The sequence below is a fragment of the Mixophyes fleayi genome, chromosome 5 (assembly GCF_038048845.1).
Source record: "Mixophyes fleayi isolate aMixFle1 chromosome 5, aMixFle1.hap1, whole genome shotgun sequence".
In the NCBI taxonomy this organism is placed as follows: domain Eukaryota; kingdom Metazoa; phylum Chordata; class Amphibia; order Anura; family Limnodynastidae; genus Mixophyes; species Mixophyes fleayi.
The window spans coordinates 187,832,558-187,853,623 of record NC_134406.1 but is presented as its reverse complement, the minus strand read 5'-3'; the positions used below and the strand labels follow the sequence as shown (position 1 = coordinate 187,853,623).

Sequence of the window (21,066 nt, the reverse complement as noted above, 5' to 3'; positions counted from 1 at the left end):
CATGTGGCCTGAGCAATGAATTTGTCCAAAGGAGAACCAAACAAAGCTACTCTGTCATATGGAACAGATCCAAAAGCTCTCTTGAAATCAACATCGGCCTCCCAAGATCTTAACCACAATGTGCGCCTAGCTGACACTGCTAAGGAAGAGGTTTTTGACAACCCCTGGCAGTGTCTTTAATACGCTCTACAAGAGGGACCAACTCAGTTCTAGCTATGCCAGACTGAATTCTTGCATGAAGGGTAGTGGCCCATTTTTCAACATCTTTAACGACCCAAGCCACCGCAATCACAAGGGCGCAGGGACACCCCAGATGCTAAATAAATCAATTTCAAAATTGCTTCACACTTTTTGTCAGTACTGTCTTTAAGTGACGCTGCATTCGGCAACGGAAAAACAGTAGACTTCGCCAAGTGTGCAATAGGAGCATTGATACTGGGATGAGTCTCCCATGATCCTACCTCCGAATCTGGAAAGGGGAAGAAAAGTTTGTATCGTCTGGGAATCTGAAATTTATTATCAGGCTTAAGTCTGGCCTCGTCCCAAATTTCCAACAGTTGTGCAGAAGGAGGAAAAACGTTCTTATCTTTGCCCTTTTAAACATGGAGGTCTATGATACAGACTGTTCCCCATCCGATATGTTAATAACCTGTCACACTGCCAGGATAAGGTCCTCAATGCCCTGTGTATTGGACATATCCTCCTCACCTGGGGGAAAGTCCTCATAGTCAGAATCCTCTAGAACCTCACCATCTACCAATTCGGATGGATCCGTGTCTGAATCTACCAACTCCTAGGCAATAGGCGGACACAAGCTTTTACGCTGTCCACCTGCCATACTCGAATGGAACAATTTTTCAAGGGAGTTAGATACTCTGGTCAACCCCTCTACAGACCGTTACAAACTACTCATCCAAACAAACTCCTGGGAGACCCCTGGACCACCCTGCAGCAACAGAGACGCCTGTCCTGAAGGAATGGCGCCCGAGGACTGGGTACCCGGAGAAAAAGAAAAGGTATTAGCACCTACCGTCCCCAGGCATGGGTTGCCTCTCCTTAATTCGGCAATGGATCGTGCCAGCTCCCTGGCCCAGGCTGGTTCCACGTTGTCCGCCGCACCCGCAGACAAGCGCCCTCCCAGGTCGTCGGCTTTGAATACCATGCACAGGCCCCCCCTGGTCTGACCATCCAGACAATTTGGGCTCACACCTAGTACAGGTGTAGTACATTACAGAGACAGCCTTGGATTTGGCCCCGGTCCCTCTTTCTGACATATTGCAAAACAGAAAGGTAAATGAGAGACACACTGTAGAACTATCTTATAACAAAGAAGAACTGTACAGTATATGACAAACTGTAACACTATAGAAATATACAATAATATAGTGCTTCAGCTAAGACTAGAACCAGAAGTGTTCTGTAATGTACCCCCACAGGATGAACAGCAGATAAAAAAAACACAGGATGAACAGCAGATACAAAACACACAAACACTGAATAAGATATAAGAGACAGCAAAGCCACTCTATATCTACTGGTTCTCAGTCCCCACTGATGTGTCTGCGTCTGAGTGTCCTGCAGGCAGGGTGGGAAATGGCTAATAAGCTTGCCAGAGTCCAGGGACAAAACAGGTGAGTTAACTATTACCTAACCACGCCCACTTAACTCTTTGCTGGCCTGTAAAAAATCAGCAAAACAAAACATACATTTGTAATTGCAGAAAAAAAATAATCACACATCAGACCCTGGTGGGGACTTAGCTCCAGCGACAGCTCCCCACCAGCATAATATGCCTCACTACCTGTTTGCACAGCACTTCTCCTCACTACCTGTTTGCACAGCCCTTCTTCTCCTCACTACCTGTTTGCACAGCCCTTCTTCTCCATGCTCCGGCTGACAGGCTGGGCAACTGGACCGCAAGCAGCTCCGCATCCACAGCAGTCACGGGCGACCGGAGAATGCTGTTGCGGCTCCCGGGGCGGCCCTCACCTCCCTGGAAGCGGCTGGGTCCTGTACACAACCGGAGTGTCAGGTGACCCTTTTTACCGGGAGCCCTACACAGGGGGGGCGGCACTAAAGCACCTCAGGCACTTTCCCTGAAGTAGCCGCGACAATCACTGTGAGAAAACCTTACTATCGATAAAAATAAAAAAAAACACAAAAAAAACTCTAAGACTAGACAAAAATGGCCTTATAGGGGAGGGGAGCAAGCTAGACAAGATTTTAGTGCCATTACTTCCACAGCGCCCTCTATACCCCAAGGTGAGCAGTGTCCCCCAACTAGTGTGAAAGAGAAAAAGGAGTAAATGTTCTCCAGAATAAACCATGTTACAATGCAAGGGGTACAAGTTAGTTTAATATTTGGCATGTAAGGAAAATACAGGCTGTTTTTTCATGTAACACATAAATACTTGATAGCTTTATTTTTACACTGAAATTTAAAGTTGATCTAGGACATGCCCTATCCAAACTATAAATCTGTCCCCACATTTTAAATTTACCTGACCCTCCAATGCAACATGGTTTTGCCCAAGTGCAAAGTTACTCCTTTTATATGCTTTACTCTCCTTAATGACTCAGGCCCCTGGTCTCTATCCTCTCCCCACATTCAATGACATTAGCTCCCTACTTAAAGGCTTTCTCTGAATTTCCCACAAGCATCTGTCTCCTTATTTTGCGAGCGACTGACTCACAATGAATTATCCAGACACTCAAGACAAGCACTGCAATCCAGGTCGCATAGTGATCTAGGACACCTCAGCTCTGCATAGGTTTATATGAGAGTGAATGCATGGTTTGTTACTATGTAGGGAAAATTATTTACCAGTGCGAGAGCTACTTCTGGGCTTCTGAGGCACAGTAGGACGTGCTGTTGGCTTGGATGATTGAAGAGATGGTTTTGGACTAGTGGGTGTACCAGAGGAACTCTTGGATCGTACACTGGTCTCGGACTTGACATCACATTTAAGATTTTTTTCTGGAGAAGAATTAATGGAATCAGCTCTTGTCATAGGAATTTTACTAACTGAAAAGCAAAAAAAAAAATGTTTTAATGATAATTGTTTTTTCATTCTATTTTAATAATGCACAAACATAAACAAGCCGATTAGCTAGACAAAATGACACTGTTCAATCTTTACATGTAATTTAGTTAGTTTTCATTGTTAATAGACAAGGAATGCATTTGTGATAATAAAATGTGTTTATGTCAAACAATGAAGCCTGTTTTCTTACGGATTTCAAAAGCATACATGCTTAGGGGTTGATTTGGAGTTGGATGCAAGTGCACTTGGTCGGTGTAATTATGCATCTTCACTCAAAACTAGTCTCACGGTCAAACCTTTCTAGTTTGAGCTCCACATATCTGACACAGCAGATCAGGGGCGATCATATGTAAACAGAGTACAGCAAGAGCATGCAGACACAAGTCAACCATGTCCTTTTCAGATGCATCTTATCTTAGGGTACATGTGTGGCAGCACATGCGGGTGGTCTGCGTGTCCATCCACTCTGAAGGCCCACACTGTGCTCTTCTGAGCATATGCAGGGGCTGACACATGTGGACTAGAGCTCCATTTGAGCTGTTGGTTCCACTGTGATGGATGTGTCCAGAGTGGGGAGAAGATGTACACCACATAGATAGATAAAGAAATGTACAGTCATGGCCAAAAGTTTTGAGAATGACCCAAATATTGGTTTTCACAAAGTTTGCTGCTTTAGTGTTTTTAGAACTTTTTGTCAGATATTGCATTGGTAAACTGAAGGAAAATTTCATAAGTGTCAAAGATTTTTATTGACAATTACATGAAGTGCAATCATTGCAGTGCTGACCCTTCTTTTTGAAGACCTCTGCAATTCGCTCTGGCATACTGTCAATCAACTTCCACATGGGCCACATACTGACTGATGGCCGCCCATTCTTGCTTAATCGATGCTTGGAGTTTGTCAGAATTTGTGGGTTTTTGTTTGTGCACCCACCACTAGAGGATTGACCACAAGTTCTCAATGGGATTAAGGTCTTGGGAGTTTCCTGGTCATAGTCCCAAAATTTTGATGTTTTGATCCCCGAGTCACTTAGTTATCACTTTTGCCTTATGGCAAGGTGCTCCACCATGCTGGAAAAGGCATTGTTTATCACCAAACTGTTCTTGAATGGTTGGGAGAAGTTGCGCTTGGAGGATGTTTTGGTGACATTCTTTATCAATAGCTGTGTTCTTAGGCAAAATTGTGAGTGAACCCACTCCCTTGGCTGAGAAGCAACCCACCACATGAATGGTTCAGTTTGCTTTAATGTTGGCATGACACAGGACTGATGGTAGCGCTCACCTGTCCCTCTCCAGACAAGCGTTTTTCCAGATGTCCCAAACAATCTGAAAGAAGATTCATCAGAAAAAATTAATTTACCCCAGTCCTCAGCAGTCCAATCCCTCTACCTTTTGCAGAATGTCTGTCTGTCCCTGATGTTTTTCCTGGAGGTTAGTGGCTTCTTTGCTGGCCTTCTTGACACCAGGCTATGCTTCAAAAGTGTTCGCCTCACTGTGCATGTAGATGCACTCACACCTGCCTGCTGCCATTCCTGAACAAGCTCTGTACTGGTGGTGCCTTGATCCTGCAGCTGAACCTTTCTCCTTGAAGTTCTTGATGATCCGATAAATGGTTGTGTGAGGAAACAGGGTGCAACTGGACTGAGAACTTTGTATTCATCACCCGTTTCTCACGGTTTAATGTACTTTTTAATCCTTGGCCCAGTCTCCGTATATACACCAGAGCATCAGTGTATTATGTGTATTATTATTAGGTACATTTTGCCCTTGCTATTACCTGCAATATTGTATGTAGTAGAAATATAAAGAATATTGCCATACTGTGTGAAAATAACAGGACAGCAGAAGTCATTTTGCCTGTGTTAGCTAAGGTAATTTCCATTTGTCTCAAAAATCTATTGTTATGAGGTGCAGCTTAGATTTGGTTCGTAATCAGAATGATGTCTGAGTTAACTAGCTGGCAGTCCATGATAATTAGCTAGGTCAACAGGTAATCTGAGAGGTAATTAGGTTAGAACTTCTAGTTGATATACAATGTGCCTCTACAGTAATATGCTGGATGAAATAGCATTGGGAAATATATCAACATGTATCAATATAAATGTTATTGTATTAAAATGTATCACAGACTCAGATGGTATAACACTGTTGATACAATGTATCAAAAATCTTTCATGTAAGTGTGCAGTGTCATTCACTGATGTAATATTGTAACCCCATGTTTAGTGTATCCAGCCAAACAGCTAATTGAGTCAAGCCATTTCATTGTATAATCAATGTAATAGGGACAGTATACCTAGCAGCTAAAGTGTCCACTGAGAGACCCCTGCTTCAAGGGAGAGGTTTGAGACATTTGACCCTACTTCCTGTGTATACAGCAAAGAATATAGGAAGAGGAGAATGCCAGGGGAGCTATTCTAGCTTGGAGGATCCTGGTGTACAATACATCAACGAAAAGGACTCTGGGCCAGACTTTGTGGTGCCGCTGGAGGAAACCCTACCAGGACACGGTCTATGTGAGCCAGTAACTGTTTTGCTAATCGGTAGTGGTAATATTGTAGGAGGATGATACTCTGAAAGAAATTATTACTTTGGAGTGCTGACTACAAGAGGCTGCTGGATAATACATGCTACCATGTACTCTGTAACTTGTGAACGTCTTGTGGTGTTGGTGTTGTGCTGTCGTAATAAAGTATTATTTTGGATATATTCTCATCTACCTGAGTGAGTTGAATCCCACAGAGGGTAACTGCCATCCCAGCTAAGGGTGGTACCCTCACAGGTTGATTAAAGTGCAATCTTACTAGCAGCAATATCCTTCTGTGAAGCCCTTTTTGTGCAAAGCAATGACGATTGCATGTGTTTCCTTGCAGATAACCATGTTTACCAGAGGAAGAACAAGATTTCAAGCACCAACCTCCTGTTAAAGCTTCCAGTCTGTTATTCTAACTCAATCAGCATGACAGAGTTATCTCCAGCCTTGCCCTCATCAACACTCTTACCTGTGTTAACGAGAGAATCACTGACCTGATGTCAACTGGTCCTTTTGTGGCAAGGCTGAAATGCAGTGGAAATGTTGTTTTTGGGATAAAGTTAGTTGTCATGGCAAAGAGGGACTTTGAAATTAATTGCAATTCATCTCATCGCTATTCATGACGTTCTAGAGTATAGGCAGCAGTCTTTATGAATAATAAAATGTATGTAATTTTCAAAAAATTTGGCCATGACTGTATGTGTGTAGAAACATACGCGGATGCAAACAGGCATATTCTGCATGCAACTGTAATTCACTCCCTTAAGGTGCACTTTTGAAAAACACATCAGCAGTCAATACAAACAACCAATTTTCTTTACTTTATTTTTACTATCAAAAGCTTTAATGTTATTGCTTGAGCTGTTGATATGTTGATTTAATATTTGATCATTCCTGAGGCTCGCACAAAAATCGCTAACATGTGTTTGTGAACTACAAATTTATTCCAAGATTAGCTGCCATTTGTTCGTGAGTTTGTGAACTCTGAATTGCGCAAAACAAAACTATGTTTCTCAACCATCAAAAATGTGAATCTTGTTTGTTAAGGACATCAAAATACACAATTAGTAGCTTTTCTCTCCACTGCTGACTGCTATTTTAGTTAATGATCATATTTTCACTACAACTACTTTACAATCCATCTCTAATTAGTGGCAGTGAAACAGATATAAATGACACAGATTAAGTTGGCAGTCAAGTAGTATGTTTCATTACATAGGCATTAAAACTGAAAAAATGCACACGTGCAGTCCAAAAGAATCATCTTCTTGTTTTGTGATGTCACCCGCCATTCTTGAACTGTTGTGCTGCTTGTATTAATAGGCCAGTACATGGATTAATATGGCAATGTAGCATCAAGAAAAGCGTTTCTTATATATGATTAGAGCTGTTTGGACAAGTGTAGATGGCGGCATTCCAAACAGAAGAGTTGCTTCAATACATAACAAAGCCTAAAACAAGTTGTAGCTTAAGGTAAATGGTGTAAAATAAATTTAAATGGTGGATCAAGCATTTTGAAGTGACTTCTTTTCTACTGTTGTAGACATACACAGTTTAGTCTCAGGCCATCATGGGGAGATCCTAAGAGTAAGTGAGTTCGGGGCCTTACAACGCAACTGATATAATGAAGACCCCCCTCCCGCCCTCGCCGCACAATGATTTGATTGCATCATCTTGCAGTAGGGGTGGGACCACGATGCTGTGAATTGCGTCATCAGTACCTGTCCAGTAAAAGAAAACAAGGGAGATCCGGGAGGGTGACCTACTCTATCAAGTCTGGGGAGGACTCCCTGAAACCCTGGAGACTTCCAGCAGAATAGTCAAGTACGATGTATATCCTCAAAATTTCATACAAAGTGTGTACTCAGATAGACAATGGAAAAGTCTAAAGGGGGTCTACACTAATGTTTGTGCATACTGGAAAAATACCACTATCTGTGTGAAGTAAAATAATCTTCCCCTCCAAATTTTTCCGCTCACTATATAATAAAATGAACAAACCTGCTCCACTTCCATCTAGTTTATCTCCATCTTGTGATTCTTTGCTGGGAACATCACTTCCAAATTTCTGTAAAAAACAAAATAAAAGATAACATATAAAATGATCCCTTTCGCTGCCACAGACAATTTTTTTATAATTTTTTTCATATACCTGAATAAAACATGTATTACAAACCAAAATATTAAGGATTCCTCAAAGAATACAAACATAATGGACAGTTTCATCAATGTATTATTCAGAAACCCACATAAGAAATGTAAATTCTTACAGAAATAAACAGATGATAACACACAAAATGTACATAATGTAAAGTGCACAGCAACTGTTCGACGACTGGGATGGGCAACCTGATACACTTCCAAACCTTCAAAAGTGCTGTACAGGAACCTAAATCACAGTAATGAAGAAAACAGCCTCAAAATGACCTGGACATTCCCACATCACACAAACCAAAATGCCCCCATATGCCACTCAGGCCCAGGTTGCTACAAAATTGCGCCACATGCTCTCAGACACCCATATGCCACAAAATGCCCATAACTAACCCCAAAATGCCACTCATTCTCATAGACCTCATGAGTACTCCAAAAGTCCCCTCAGATTACCTTACTTCCAATGTGCCACACAGACCTTCCAATATGCCTCCATTCACCAGTGACTACCTACTAATAATCTATTACTAACAAATATAAGACAGTATTAAATTATTAATGTAAATTGATTTTATTAATGCTACACCTGCCTAAAAATGATTACTTCCCTTCAGTCCAGTAATTTCCAGCAGAGGACGGAGGGAGGCTACGTGTGCAGACGGCACAGCACTCTCTTCTCCTTTTCTGATGTGCTGCACAGCCTCCCTGTATTGTACAGAGGAGATCACGTGATGTGGAAGCTGGCCGTTCCGATCACAGTAAGTCTTCTTTTCTGCTTTATGTCATAAAGCAGAGAATAAGCCTTTGCAAGAGCAGAGGCATGGGGGTTGCTGGAGAAGCCATATTGGACTGCTGGCGGCCCATGGGCCATCTGCTGCCCAACATCTTTTAGAACCTAAAAGGTTATTTTAAAATTTACATTGTATTGTTGATTACAATTGTTTTACCATTGTAAACTTACATAAATTATTTATTAAAGAGCTAAGGCAAAGCCGTAACTATGATGGTGGTTCATGTGCCACTGCCCAGGGCGCACGCCTGATGGGGCACCAGCTCAGATGTCTGTGAGCAGTGATGTAGGGCCACTCTGGCTGTCACAGTGACAGTCAAAGTGTCTCTGAGAGATTCCTCACTCAGATCATCATGGTGGTCCATGTGCCAGACTAAGGTGGGCGCCATCCAGCAGTCGCCTGTCATTTGTAAATTGACCCTTGTCTGTCTGTCTGGGAATGCTATTAATGTAATATTAGGGCTGGTGGAGGTAGGTCTGTTTATTGAATGGGAATATTAATAATTTAACATTGGAGCTGGTGGGAAAATAGGTCTATTAAATGTGAATTCTACTTATATATTTATTTTGGGGCTAGTTGGGGGGCAGGAAGCTTATTTATTAAACATAAATAGTATTAATTTCATTTTGGGGCTTGTTGGGTGGGAAAGGCCTAATTATTAAATATGGGTGCTATTGATTTCATGCTGAGATGGTTGGGGATAGGCCTATAATGTTCACTTATTGCTCAGCTTGCCTGGTGAACAGTACATATCTCCTTTATAAAGAGGCTCCTACATTCCAGGATCCAGCCAAGCAGTAATCAAGCTTAAGACACCAGCAGCAGCACCAGGCTGTCAAAGCAGTCTGGCAACCGTTCAGATTATGGTTGAAAAGTGCTGATTTTGTCCTACTTCATAGTGGTGCGAGCTGCATTTCCTATATATATATGATGGGAAAGTGTAGGGGTTGAGGGTGGCCTAGCACAGAGATTTCATACTAACACAAAGCGTATTCAATTGTCAGCGTTAACGCTGAAAAACGAGCGCTCAAAAAACATTACTGTTTATACGGTAATATTGCGCGCGAAAAGCGTTAATACGGTAGTTTACTCGCGGAATTTCAGCTCGCCGCTAACAATTGAATACCCCCCGGTCTATTTATCATAGGGAGAAGAGCCCTAAATCTGCAAAGTATGGAGGAGTCTATTCGGAAAAGATCACAGCGGTACCTTTTTCCTCTGCAATTCACTGATTACAATCGTCATCTCAGAATGGTGACTACAGCAGCAATAGAGGGAAAAAAAAAATGCTTTATATAATTAAATAAAGCATTTTTTGAATTTACAATTACTTTAAAATTCTTATTTTGTTTCCTATCTTTTAACTATTTTCTTTACATTTGTCTGAATCTGCTACCGAAAGCCCGAGACTGAGCTTCCACCGATGCTTGGTGACCTAACAAAGCTGGCATGCACAGAAGGGACACCGACTGGCCAGCAAAAAGGTAAGTCTCTGGATACTGCTGCCAGACAGGGTTGCCGGGGAGCTGAGCATCAGAAGTAATTCACTATTGTATTGGGTTTGAGTGCAAATCATGGAGCAGTTTTGTGTCATATTCAGGCTGAAGATTATCGGATTATGTTTAAGCATGCAATAAATCTACAATACGCTTGCCAGGGACAATCCTTGTTTTAAGTGGGGTCTGTGCCCAAAAATGTCTGTTACTGGAGGAGTTCCTCTGAGCTAGATACTCACGAGAGAATTCTCCTGGCATGACATGAATAGTGTATCTGTGCACTGACCACTCAGGTGACAGCAAATGTGACGACTGCACTTGCCATCACGTCTGATGTCACTTGTTCAGTCCTGGGATTATTCAGCACTACGAGCATAAGCAGGGGAAGACAGGAAAGGGGGAGGGAAGAGTCTCTGTACTGTAATACAGTAGGTAACAATTAGAGTATCTCTGAACAATATGGTGGCAACTGTATGGGGTACAATATATATGGCTGGAAATAGGGGTGGTATTTCTATACAATATATAACTGGTAGAGCAGGTATCTCTGCTTAATATCTGACTTGCAATAGTGTTTATCCTAGTGCAATACAGGACTGACCATGAAGGTATCACTGTGCAATATAGAACTGCCATTGGGATTTGTCTGTGTAATACGTAGCTGGAAAAGGAAGTTTCTCTGTGCAATTAATGATGCAAAATTATCTGTTGGAGCAAGGATGTCCACAAAAATTGTCTCCTTGCCCATCTTTGAGAGCAGCAGCCTAGTCACTAGGGGGCTTATTTAGCATTGGATGTAGGCCTGCAGTTTTTTTGCATAAGATTTCTGTACTGCGTACGCACGCCATAAGCATATGTTTGTAAATAGTTTATTTCTTATCGATGACTTGCATATCCTTACAACTGGAGAGGCAAAATAAGGGTGGGCAGCGGCGGACAAGCATCGGCTGAATACAGTAAGGACGTGTTAACGTAACTGCAACAGACGTAGGAACATCCGCAGATATGTCTTTTAGAAGGTTTATCCCTTGCGGGAGCTGTAGCCACTTAATTACATTATTATATGTGTTTTTACACTTTCTTTATCTTTACACTATCACAAGGCATAAGTATACACACTTGTTATGTGTTATGTAAGCATGGCACAAATGCTACTGTTTTTGAGCTTGACACATTCTGAGATGTTTCTGCCTGAACATATACGAGCAAATACACTTTTTTACTTGCGTGTTTTCCATACATACATTCAGAGAGTCCACCGCTAACCGAGCCCTTACACTTCTTAGCTGTATAATGCTGTCCATTGTACTGTAATAATTTGTGACGCTGCCTGATTGTAAAGCAAGCTACAAGCTATAGCTAACAGAACACTAGGTGGAGGTAGAGGACTGGAAACCTTCCCCTTGAAGAACGTGATGTATTTTACTGACTTTAAACCCAGCATTACCAGATGATGTTTCAGCTGCATTCATGTTATCCTACTTTCTGTATCCAATAAAAATGTATTAAATGTGAAGGCTAGAAACTTTTATTGCACACAGATCTAAAATCAGGTCTTATAAAACCACAACAATCATAAAAGGACAGTCCCATGCCTCTTGGCAACAGGTCAGTGTGTTCTCAATGCCAAGTACAATCTCTTCCCTGTCTCCTACCATTTCCTGCACTTTATAGCTCCTAATCCTATGGAGCCATCACGGTCCTTGTTGTCACTAGTGACATAAAGAATGTTACCAACAGAAGCAAACATGACAATTTACAGCTAAATAACAAGTAGCTGGCCTGTAATTGGAATTCCATGATAATACCAAATACTTAAATCACATACCAGTGGGGTAATGCTTGAAGTTAATTTAAGAGGTGCTCAAGTATTTTGAGATGACAACCTTTGAAGTCAACCTTATTAAGCAAATAACAATACAAAAAGAGTTACATTTGGAAAAAAAAAGCATAAAACCAGTGACTGAACAAAGTATGTGACTTTTGTTGGTTTATGGTATAAAGCAGTATATACCTGAGAAGCAGTTTGATGTGTACTATTAAACTATTAAAATATGTGTACTAATAAACTTTCAGACACCTGGGGGTATATTTGCTAAACAGCGCGTTTGAAAAAGTGGAGATGTTGCCTATAGCAACCAATGAGATTCTAGTTATCACTTATTTAGTACATTCTACAAAATGACAGCTAGAATCTGATTGGTTGCCAAGGCAACATCTCCACTTTTTCAACCCGCAATTTAGTAAATATACCCCCTGGACTTCTGGATTGCCATGGACAAATGGACTGTATGACTAAAAGTGGTTATATATAGTAGATTCCCACCTTGGTTTATCATGTTCATCAGACACTATATTACAGTTTTACAACTATATTTGTTAATTCTGGCATTATTCAGAAATGACCAAGCACTTTATTTTCACATCCTTGGAAGTAGCATTTCAACATTCTAGTGCTCAATGGGTTAGTCGGAGAAATGATATATTCCAACTTGGAAAATAATGATATGGTACCGGCTGTACAAATTAATGTGTGTGTTAGTCATTGAGGCAGCTGACTCAGGTATATAACATGGGACCTTGCACTCACTATTTTCACTTGGAGACCATTCCTTCCCACTAGGAATCCATACTCTCTGTATCATAGTGACTTTTCCTGCCCAGTAAAGGCTGTTTAATAGGATATTGTTGGATTGAATTTTGGGGCTGTATTCTACATTGGAGTCACCATGTGTCCTCATTTTTGCCACTATGGGAGGTCAGAACAAAGTAGAAAATAAATAAGTCAGTTCTCGGTTAATCCCATACACTACAGGTTACCATTGTGCTAGGTACATATAGATTTGCAATAGAAAAGATATGTGCTGACAACAAATAATTTTGATTTGTATCCATATAGGGCATTTAGAAGCACTGGCTAATTTCTTTTCTATTCTGTGTTCATAAACGGACATTTACAAGCATTTAACTCAAGACTTCTCACTTCCAAAATTCACAATATGTATACATACACACACTTTATAAATAAGGTTTATTATGAAACATTAATGGGGATGCAAGTACTGTTTTGATTTATTGACAAAATCAAACTCCTTGGGGTAGAATGCATTGGCTGGCCTGCTGGCTGTGTTAGGGTGTTTCTGCTCAGTATATCTTGGTTTCACTGGTGGCTAAGTGTGTTTGTTTAAATATATGTGTCACATGTTTGTCTTAAATGAGTCGAAAATTATACCTTGATTGGTTTATCTTATGTAATAGAGTCATTATTTTATACTTATCTACCAGGGTCATTGTGAGTAATTTCACTTTCTAATGTTTGCAGTTTCATTTAATATAAACTAGTGTTATCTCATCATTATCACTGTGCTTCTGGTACTCTCTCTACTTGTGTGCTTTATTGTTGTAGTCTGATTATTTTTATACTTTTTTTCACTAATAAAGCAGCTCTTGCAAACTGTATTCTTTATACAGTGGCGGAACTACCATTGGTGCAGCAGGTGTGGTGCACCGGGGCCCATGGAGATAATGGGCCCGCTGCACTAGGGAACTAGCGATCTGTGGGCCCCAGTCCCCTCCTCCCCGCTTCCCTGCACCGGAGCCCACAGTTCGCTATTTCCGCCACTGGCTTTATACTATATATCCATCCATTGCTCTGCACACATCAGTGGCCTGTTCATATTTTCAATGAGTCATTATACGGGTTATCTCTTCTGTGGTCTTCTACTTTGGAGACTGATTTTACACGGGGGGCTTGACCATGTTTGTATATTCTCTGGTGGTGCACCCCATCACAGTATTTAATATTATCTCTTTGAGGATCTACATCTCAATGCAACATATTCCCTCCTCTGTTTTACTACAATTTGCACCCAAAAGTTCATGGTTGTCCAAGACCTCTAATTTATAGGCTACGTGGTAAAATATGATACATATATCAAGGCACATACCTTATTTGCGGCTCTCCTTTCCTGCTTAGCTTTCATCTCTGCCAGTAATCCACTCCCCATCACTTGAACACCATATCTCCTCCCACTTTGTGGACTGCTTTTGCTGTCGGTCTTTGCTCCATCTTCCAGTTGTAGATTTTCTTCTAAAGAGTCCGGTGTTTTTACCTCCTCTGACCTCTCTGTGCTACTGCTAGGTCCACTACTCCCCGCACTCGCACTGGAGCTCACAGCCCCGTTGGTATCAGTCACTTTCTCTTTTTTGCCTGTGTCAGGAGCAGGACTTTTAACAGAAGGTCTAGGAGACGGAGGCTCTTCAGTCACTATAACAGTCTGTGGACGTTCGGACTTGGATCTAGACTTAATCAAATTTAGAAAGCCACTTTTCCTAGACTCTCGCCTCTTTTTTTCCTCACCCTCATTAGCATCTTGAAATTCTGCACTTCTGAAGGAATATTTTCTGTGCCAACAGAGAAAGCAGTGTTTAGCCTCTAAAACGGTTTTACTTTCTATAGCATCATTAACAAATGGAAATAACACTATACATACAAAATAGGAGAAGCAACATAAAACAATAAATGTAATATTTTATATGTATGAAATAATAAAAAACAATAAAATGTCAAAAGTATTCCTATTTTCTTTTTCTAAACTGTAAAAAAAAAAAATAGTCCGATGACCTTTTCTTATAAAATGTAGACTAATACTGGCATTGAAGCATACAGATGTTCAGTCCTGGTTGAGATAGGTCAAAATATACATGGAATAAATAGGGAAATATAAAATAAATACTATTCAATTGGCAAAGATTTTCTTTACATCAAATACGATTGACATGTGCTAGCCAACTTTTCTTCCTAATACATTTATTCAATTCATATCTTCCTATGAATAAAATGGAATAAAATGTATTCTTCTAAAATTTCCTTGTGCTATTTCCCCAGAGTAGCACTGACAACATAAAGTACAGTAAATAATAACCACGTAAGGCTTGCAACTTTTAGCACTGGGGGATGCAACACATATATAAGTGGCCCAGACTCTCCTAGCTGTGAGCTGCAATGGAAAAATGGGTGTTGTCAAAACCTTCTTGGCCTGGTTTGTCTCCTGTGGGTGTGGTTATAGCTAGCCAATCAGTTATATAAAAAGCTGCCCTATCAATATATCTCAGCGCTACAGACTGATGTCCTATTTATGATATTACTAATAGGTGAACCAATCATGCCCTAGAATAGCAGTGTTTATCATTCTTCATTCGCCGCTATCCAAATCAATGCAACAGCCAATCCTCACAGTATAGTAGCAATTAGTGTCAATAGCAAACTAACATATTCAGAAGTGCCAGTGACTGACTGTGTAATAGGAGATTGACCGATTAAGCACAAGAGATAGTATCAGCGACAGATTCCAGATTATGAAATTAGGTGTTTCACTGTTACTTAGAGTCAGGAATTTAAAGCAATTTTAGTATGTTGAGACTTCAGACACCCAAAACCCTTAGATCAATGGGACATAGAAAGGAATATGCCTTAATGTGTAAATAGTACACTAGCTGATATTTAGCTATTTATATTAGCATTATGAACAAAATAAATCTTGCTTATTGCTATCAAATACAATAATTGTGCACATGCAGATTAATAAACCACTAATAAAATCTCGTATATTCCCACACAATAGGAATCTAGAAAACATTAAAGGATCCATATGAATATCTGTCTCTAGAGTACAGAACCCTAGAATGCAACTTTTAAACTGTTTCAAAGGTACTTACGTATATCAGGTCTGGACAACCTGGGACTCTCCATGTGTTGTGAAACTATAAGTCTCAGCATAGCATGCCAGCTATTGTCTGGCAAAGCATCCTGGGGCTTGTAGTTTCACAACACAGGTTATCCAGGCCAGATTTATACATTGTATCTGTGAGTGGTAACATGCCTAATATCATCTGATCTCAGAGAGACACTACTAGACTAACTACACACTTTAAGACATCTTTTGATAATCACAACAGATATCCAGAAGACAAGAAAATATATTCTCACTAATGCAGGATATTTTATTCAACAGTACATGTAAATAGAAATTCTAAAAAGATACAAATAACAATAGCTGGTTTTTTTCTGAATTACTAGCAGGAAAGGAAGCCTATATGTCTTTGTTTTCCAACATATATATATATTTTTCAAGGGTTTTATACATAAGAATATGATTACAGTAACCTTTTAATATCTCTCTCTTTTAAAATATATATATATATATATATATATATATATATATATATATATATATAAATATATATTTAACACACAACAGATATATAAACAGCGCTAATAACCTCAACGTAACCACCAGTATAGATAACTGGTGAATGGATTTACCAGAATATACACAATCAGTCCCGATAAAAACACATAGCTCGTTTAAGAGCGGCAGCCTTGAATCACTTGGGTCCAGATGGTTAATCCGGAGGGATGTGGTAACTGCAGATAGATAAACAAGTATGGCGCTCCAATGTGTAGTATTGATAGTAATATGGGAAGATGTAATAAAATGCGTACCATATAGATGAAATCAATGATCTTGTGGTAGAAGCGGAGTTCCTCTTCTGAGGTAATGTCTCCCCCTCAGATGATGCAGAGTGAACTCTTAAATGGCAATCCCTCAGTCAGAAGGTCATCCAGGGCGGAAATGGATGAAAATAGACAAAGGATGCAATGTAAAAGTATGAAAATGACAATTTATTAAGACGAGTAGTAGTAACTCACATATAGTAGTAAAAACGATGCCAATAGCGACCACCAGAGCTGTGGTCGCTATTGGCATCGTTTTTACTACTATATGTGAGTTACTACTACTCGTCTTAATAAATTGTCATTTTCATACTTTTACATTGCATCCTTTGTCTATTTTCATCCATTTCCGCCCTGGATGACCTTCTGACTGAGGGATTGCCATCTCAGAGTTCACTCTGCATCATCTGAGGGGGAGACATTACCTCAGAAGAAGAACTCTGCTTCTACCACAAGATCATTGATTTCATCTATATGGTACGCATTTTATTACATCTTCCCATATTACTATCAATACTACACATTGGAGCGCCATACTTGTTTATCTATCTGCAGTTACCACATATATATATATATATATATATATATATATATATATATATATATATATATATATATTAAAATAAATATTTTCATTTTTAACATTACAATTTTCAGCGTCACCTTTACATAAAAAATTCAAGACTACAGCGCAATGAGAACCAATGGAGAATGGTCTATTCTTCTTATTGCTAAGACTCCTTATACACATTTTGATCAAAGGCAGAACAGAAATTATTTCATGAACAGTCATTAGCAAGCTTCAAGTGTGCACATGAAAATGGCGCTTTTGCGATTCAATGGATCTCCTTCTTAAACTAATTTAAAGATATATATATATATATATATATATATATATATATATCTATATGATTTCAATTATTAAAGCACAACAATATCTAAAAAGGAATTTCTCGTTAATTATGAAACACTTACTCCACAGCTAGATTTTCCACTCATTTAGCATCTCTCTTGACAACATAACCTGAGGAACACTTTCAGCGGGAAGTGCATTTTGCATTGTATTCAATACCCACTTGCTGTCTGCTCAAACAGTGTGAAAAGAGATACTTTTAAAGGGATTTCACAGTGTGCTGTAACCATGTATTGAAGTATCAATTAAGTGCTTTGCCCTTTTCATTGCAAAAGCTGTCATTTTGCTTTGCTACATTTTGCATTACTGTATAATTAATCAAGATGGCACAGTGGTTAGCATTGCTGGCTAGCACTGCTGGGGTCATGGGTTCTATTCTGTATTGAAAAGCCACCAGAGATTTACTTATTTTAGATAATTATTAACAGTTATTAGTTATTTATTTGCTGTGGTCTGCATTATAAAACCACCAGAGATTTTAAAGGTCTGCATTTTATAGTGTCCTTCAGTACAAGATTGAGATTGAATAGTAGTCATTGGTATGCATGGTGTAGTGGTCATGAGAATGGTCTCTGTACTGTATAGAGGTCCCTAGAATGTTCTATGTATTGTATAGGGGTCACTAGAATGTTCTATGTATTGTATAAAAGTCACTAGAATGTTCTATGTATTGTGTAGGGTCCACTAGACTGTTCTATGTATTGTATAGGGGTCACTAGAATGTTCTATGTATTGTATAGAAGTCACTAGAATGTTCTATGTATTGTATAGGGGTCCCTAGAATGTTCTATGTATTGTATAGGGGTCACTAGAATGTTCTAGGTATTGTATAGAAGTCACTAGAATGTTCTATGTATTGTGTAGGGGTCATTACACTGTTCTATGTATTGTATAGGGGTCACTAGAATATTCTATGTATTGTATAGAAGTCACTAGAATGTTCTATGTATTGTGTAGGGGTCATTAGACTGTTCCATTTACTGTATATTGTGAATAGAGGTCACTAGAATGTTCTCTGTATTGTATATTGTTTATTAAGATGTTCTCACTAGAATGATTTGTGTTGTATAAAAGGTTACTAAAATGCTCTCTGCATTGTATAAAGGTAAACAGAATAGTCAGATGGGGCTGTGATGTTTTTTTATTATAGCTCTTTGACTTAACATTTGTTCATATATTTCTTTGACTATATAAAACTATGTTCACATTAGACAAACCAAGTTTGTTCATGCCTATTTTTCTCTCAATGCAGGTTGTAGTGGGTGTATGTAGGCACAGCAAATAAATTCAGAGTAATGCAAATGTTACTAACAAAGCAGTTTATTTATTGTTTCAAGTAAATGGCTTGGTATGTGGATAGAGAGAAATATGGCAGCAGGCACAGAACACCTGGATGTGTTTCTGAGAAAATAGTTCTGTGCTTTCATTCAGGGGAAAACAAGACAGATGAGTCTCCCTTGTAGTATATATACACACACCCAGTTTAAATAATGGGAACCACTACTATATAACAAAGCACTGCTTTTTTAATTTAAAAAATATTAATTACATTTCAAGTTAACTTTCACTTAATTTGAGGATCAGTCCCATTTCAGCACAGTCTGATTGAATTTCCTTTATTTAACTTACTTTGAATCAAATCTTGTCACTTTCTTGCTGAAAAACTCATCCACACCTTCATCTACTCTAGACGTGAGGCCATTCTGCTCCCCATCTGGGGTGGCTTCAGCTCCATGTTGCTGGAATACCAAACAAGGAGAGGTTACATTTAGTAGGTATCCGTATAAGTCCTTCTTACCCAACATGCAGTATATAAAACACTATTTTTTCAGTAGCAGGGCAGCATTATAAATTATGCAGTGTGCACTCATATACATATACATGAATAGCTAGGCCATTAAATGTATGCATGCTGTCTATGAACAGCATATGTGCAATACATATTTATGAAATACATATGAAAGATACATTTCCTTTGTTACAGCTATGTGTGCATTGCTTTCATGGATTGTAAAGTACAGTCCTGCTCTAATCAGCAGGCCCAGTGGGAACCTGGCACACTGAGCAAGGTTTAAAAAAATAACATGCTTGCTTAAATGTACTGTAACCAATAAGGACCAACTAGATTGTACATGTTAATTTTAAAGACACAAGTTTGGGTAAAGAAAGCGAACATATTAATTTCTGTGGGTTACAGCACATTTGTGCACAGTGTATATTAGCAAAACATAATCCTCTATGAAGCTTTTAGGGGAGAATGGGATATATAGCATGCTGGTAAGTGTAAAGGTAGGTACTTTACAAATACAGTGGCTTTTATATAACTTCATTTCAGTTCACCAGTAAAACAAGGATAGGTATCATTTTAAAGATATAAACATATTTACAAAGGTATATTTTCATTTGATGAAGTATCTGGTTCTACTCTTGAACATCACAACTCCTAATGGTGTCCATGCACAGACCTCGAAATCAAGAAATATAATCATAACTTCAATCAAGTGAAATGTTCAACAGTAATCACTTTTAGACATCATTGTAAGTTCTTATATGAGATGTATTAAGATTGCTTTCACCGATAGTGATTCACATTTAATTATAAAACACATTTTAGAAATGAGTGAGGTAAAGTGAGGTTGAGAAAGCGGAGGCAAGAATCAGATCATACACATGACATACTCACAGCAATCCAACATATGTTTAAACCAGCATCTACTATATAAATGCCTAGTGGCGTGTGTGTAAAAAAACAAAAAAAAACAAGCTGCAGCGCCACCTGCTGGGCAGAGTTATACACTGACCTATATATTTCTTGAAGGAGAAGTGACAGTTGGGAGTGGTTGGTGGTTGCCGGGGGTGACAGTGGGGAGTTTTTAACACCTTGGGCTAGATTTACTAAACTGCGGGTTTGAAAAAGTGGAGATGTTGCCTATAGCAACCAATCAGATTCTAGCTATCATTTATTTAGTACCTTCTAGAAAATGACAGCTGCAATCTGATTGGTTGCTATAGGCAACATCTCCACTTTTTCAAACCCGCAGTTTAGTAAATCTAGCCCCTTAAGTAGCTTGATGAAGGATGTGGCGATGAAGATGAAGGATGAGGTGATGGAGAAAAATGATGAGGTGGTGACATGTGGACAAAACCACGTTAAAAAAGGGCGCTTGCGTCGGGAAGTAACGCTCTTCCCCTGAGGAGGCCTGGGCTAGGCCCAAATGCATGACAAGAACCCTTTTAACACCTTAAGTAGCTTGATTTGACTAGAATGCATGAGTATCATGCACGGGTTAACTTGTTACTCAATATGTAGCCCTAGGGCCACATGCGGCCCTCGGAGTCTCTACTTTTGGCCCCCAGCTCTTTCTTGCTTTATTGTCCAGTATGTTTGTTATACCGCATGACACTTGTTTATAATGCCTGCTGATATGTTATTACAGATAGGTGTCTTTTTCTTTGCTTAAATGTATTGTTTTAACTTATTACTGATATTGGTGAATGTGGGTGATGTGTGGCCCTCTCAAGGTTAGAGAGCCACCCACTTGGCCCCTTGAATAGTATCAGATTGCTTATTACCGGTTTAAACAATGTTTCAGCATTACATTATTATTACACATTATG

General features: G+C 39.3%; 1 protein-coding gene across 3 annotated transcripts in view; it reads right to left on the bottom strand.

Annotated features, from left to right (window-relative positions):
* The window catches only part of CARMIL1 (capping protein regulator and myosin 1 linker 1), a 227,789-nt gene that overhangs the window by 8,086 nt on the left and 198,637 nt on the right, over nt 1-21,066 (bottom strand). For all 3 annotated transcript variants that reach the window (XM_075213171.1, XM_075213169.1, XM_075213170.1), the window contains 4 exons: nt 19,078-19,187; nt 13,966-14,422; nt 7,579-7,645; nt 2,825-3,025 (listed from right to left, as the gene is read on the bottom strand). In XM_075213171.1, the coding sequence (XP_075069272.1) occupies nt 2,825-3,025; nt 7,579-7,645; nt 13,966-14,422; nt 19,078-19,187 (835 nt within the window). The remainder of the gene's footprint in view (nt 1-2,824; nt 3,026-7,578; nt 7,646-13,965; nt 14,423-19,077; nt 19,188-21,066) is intronic.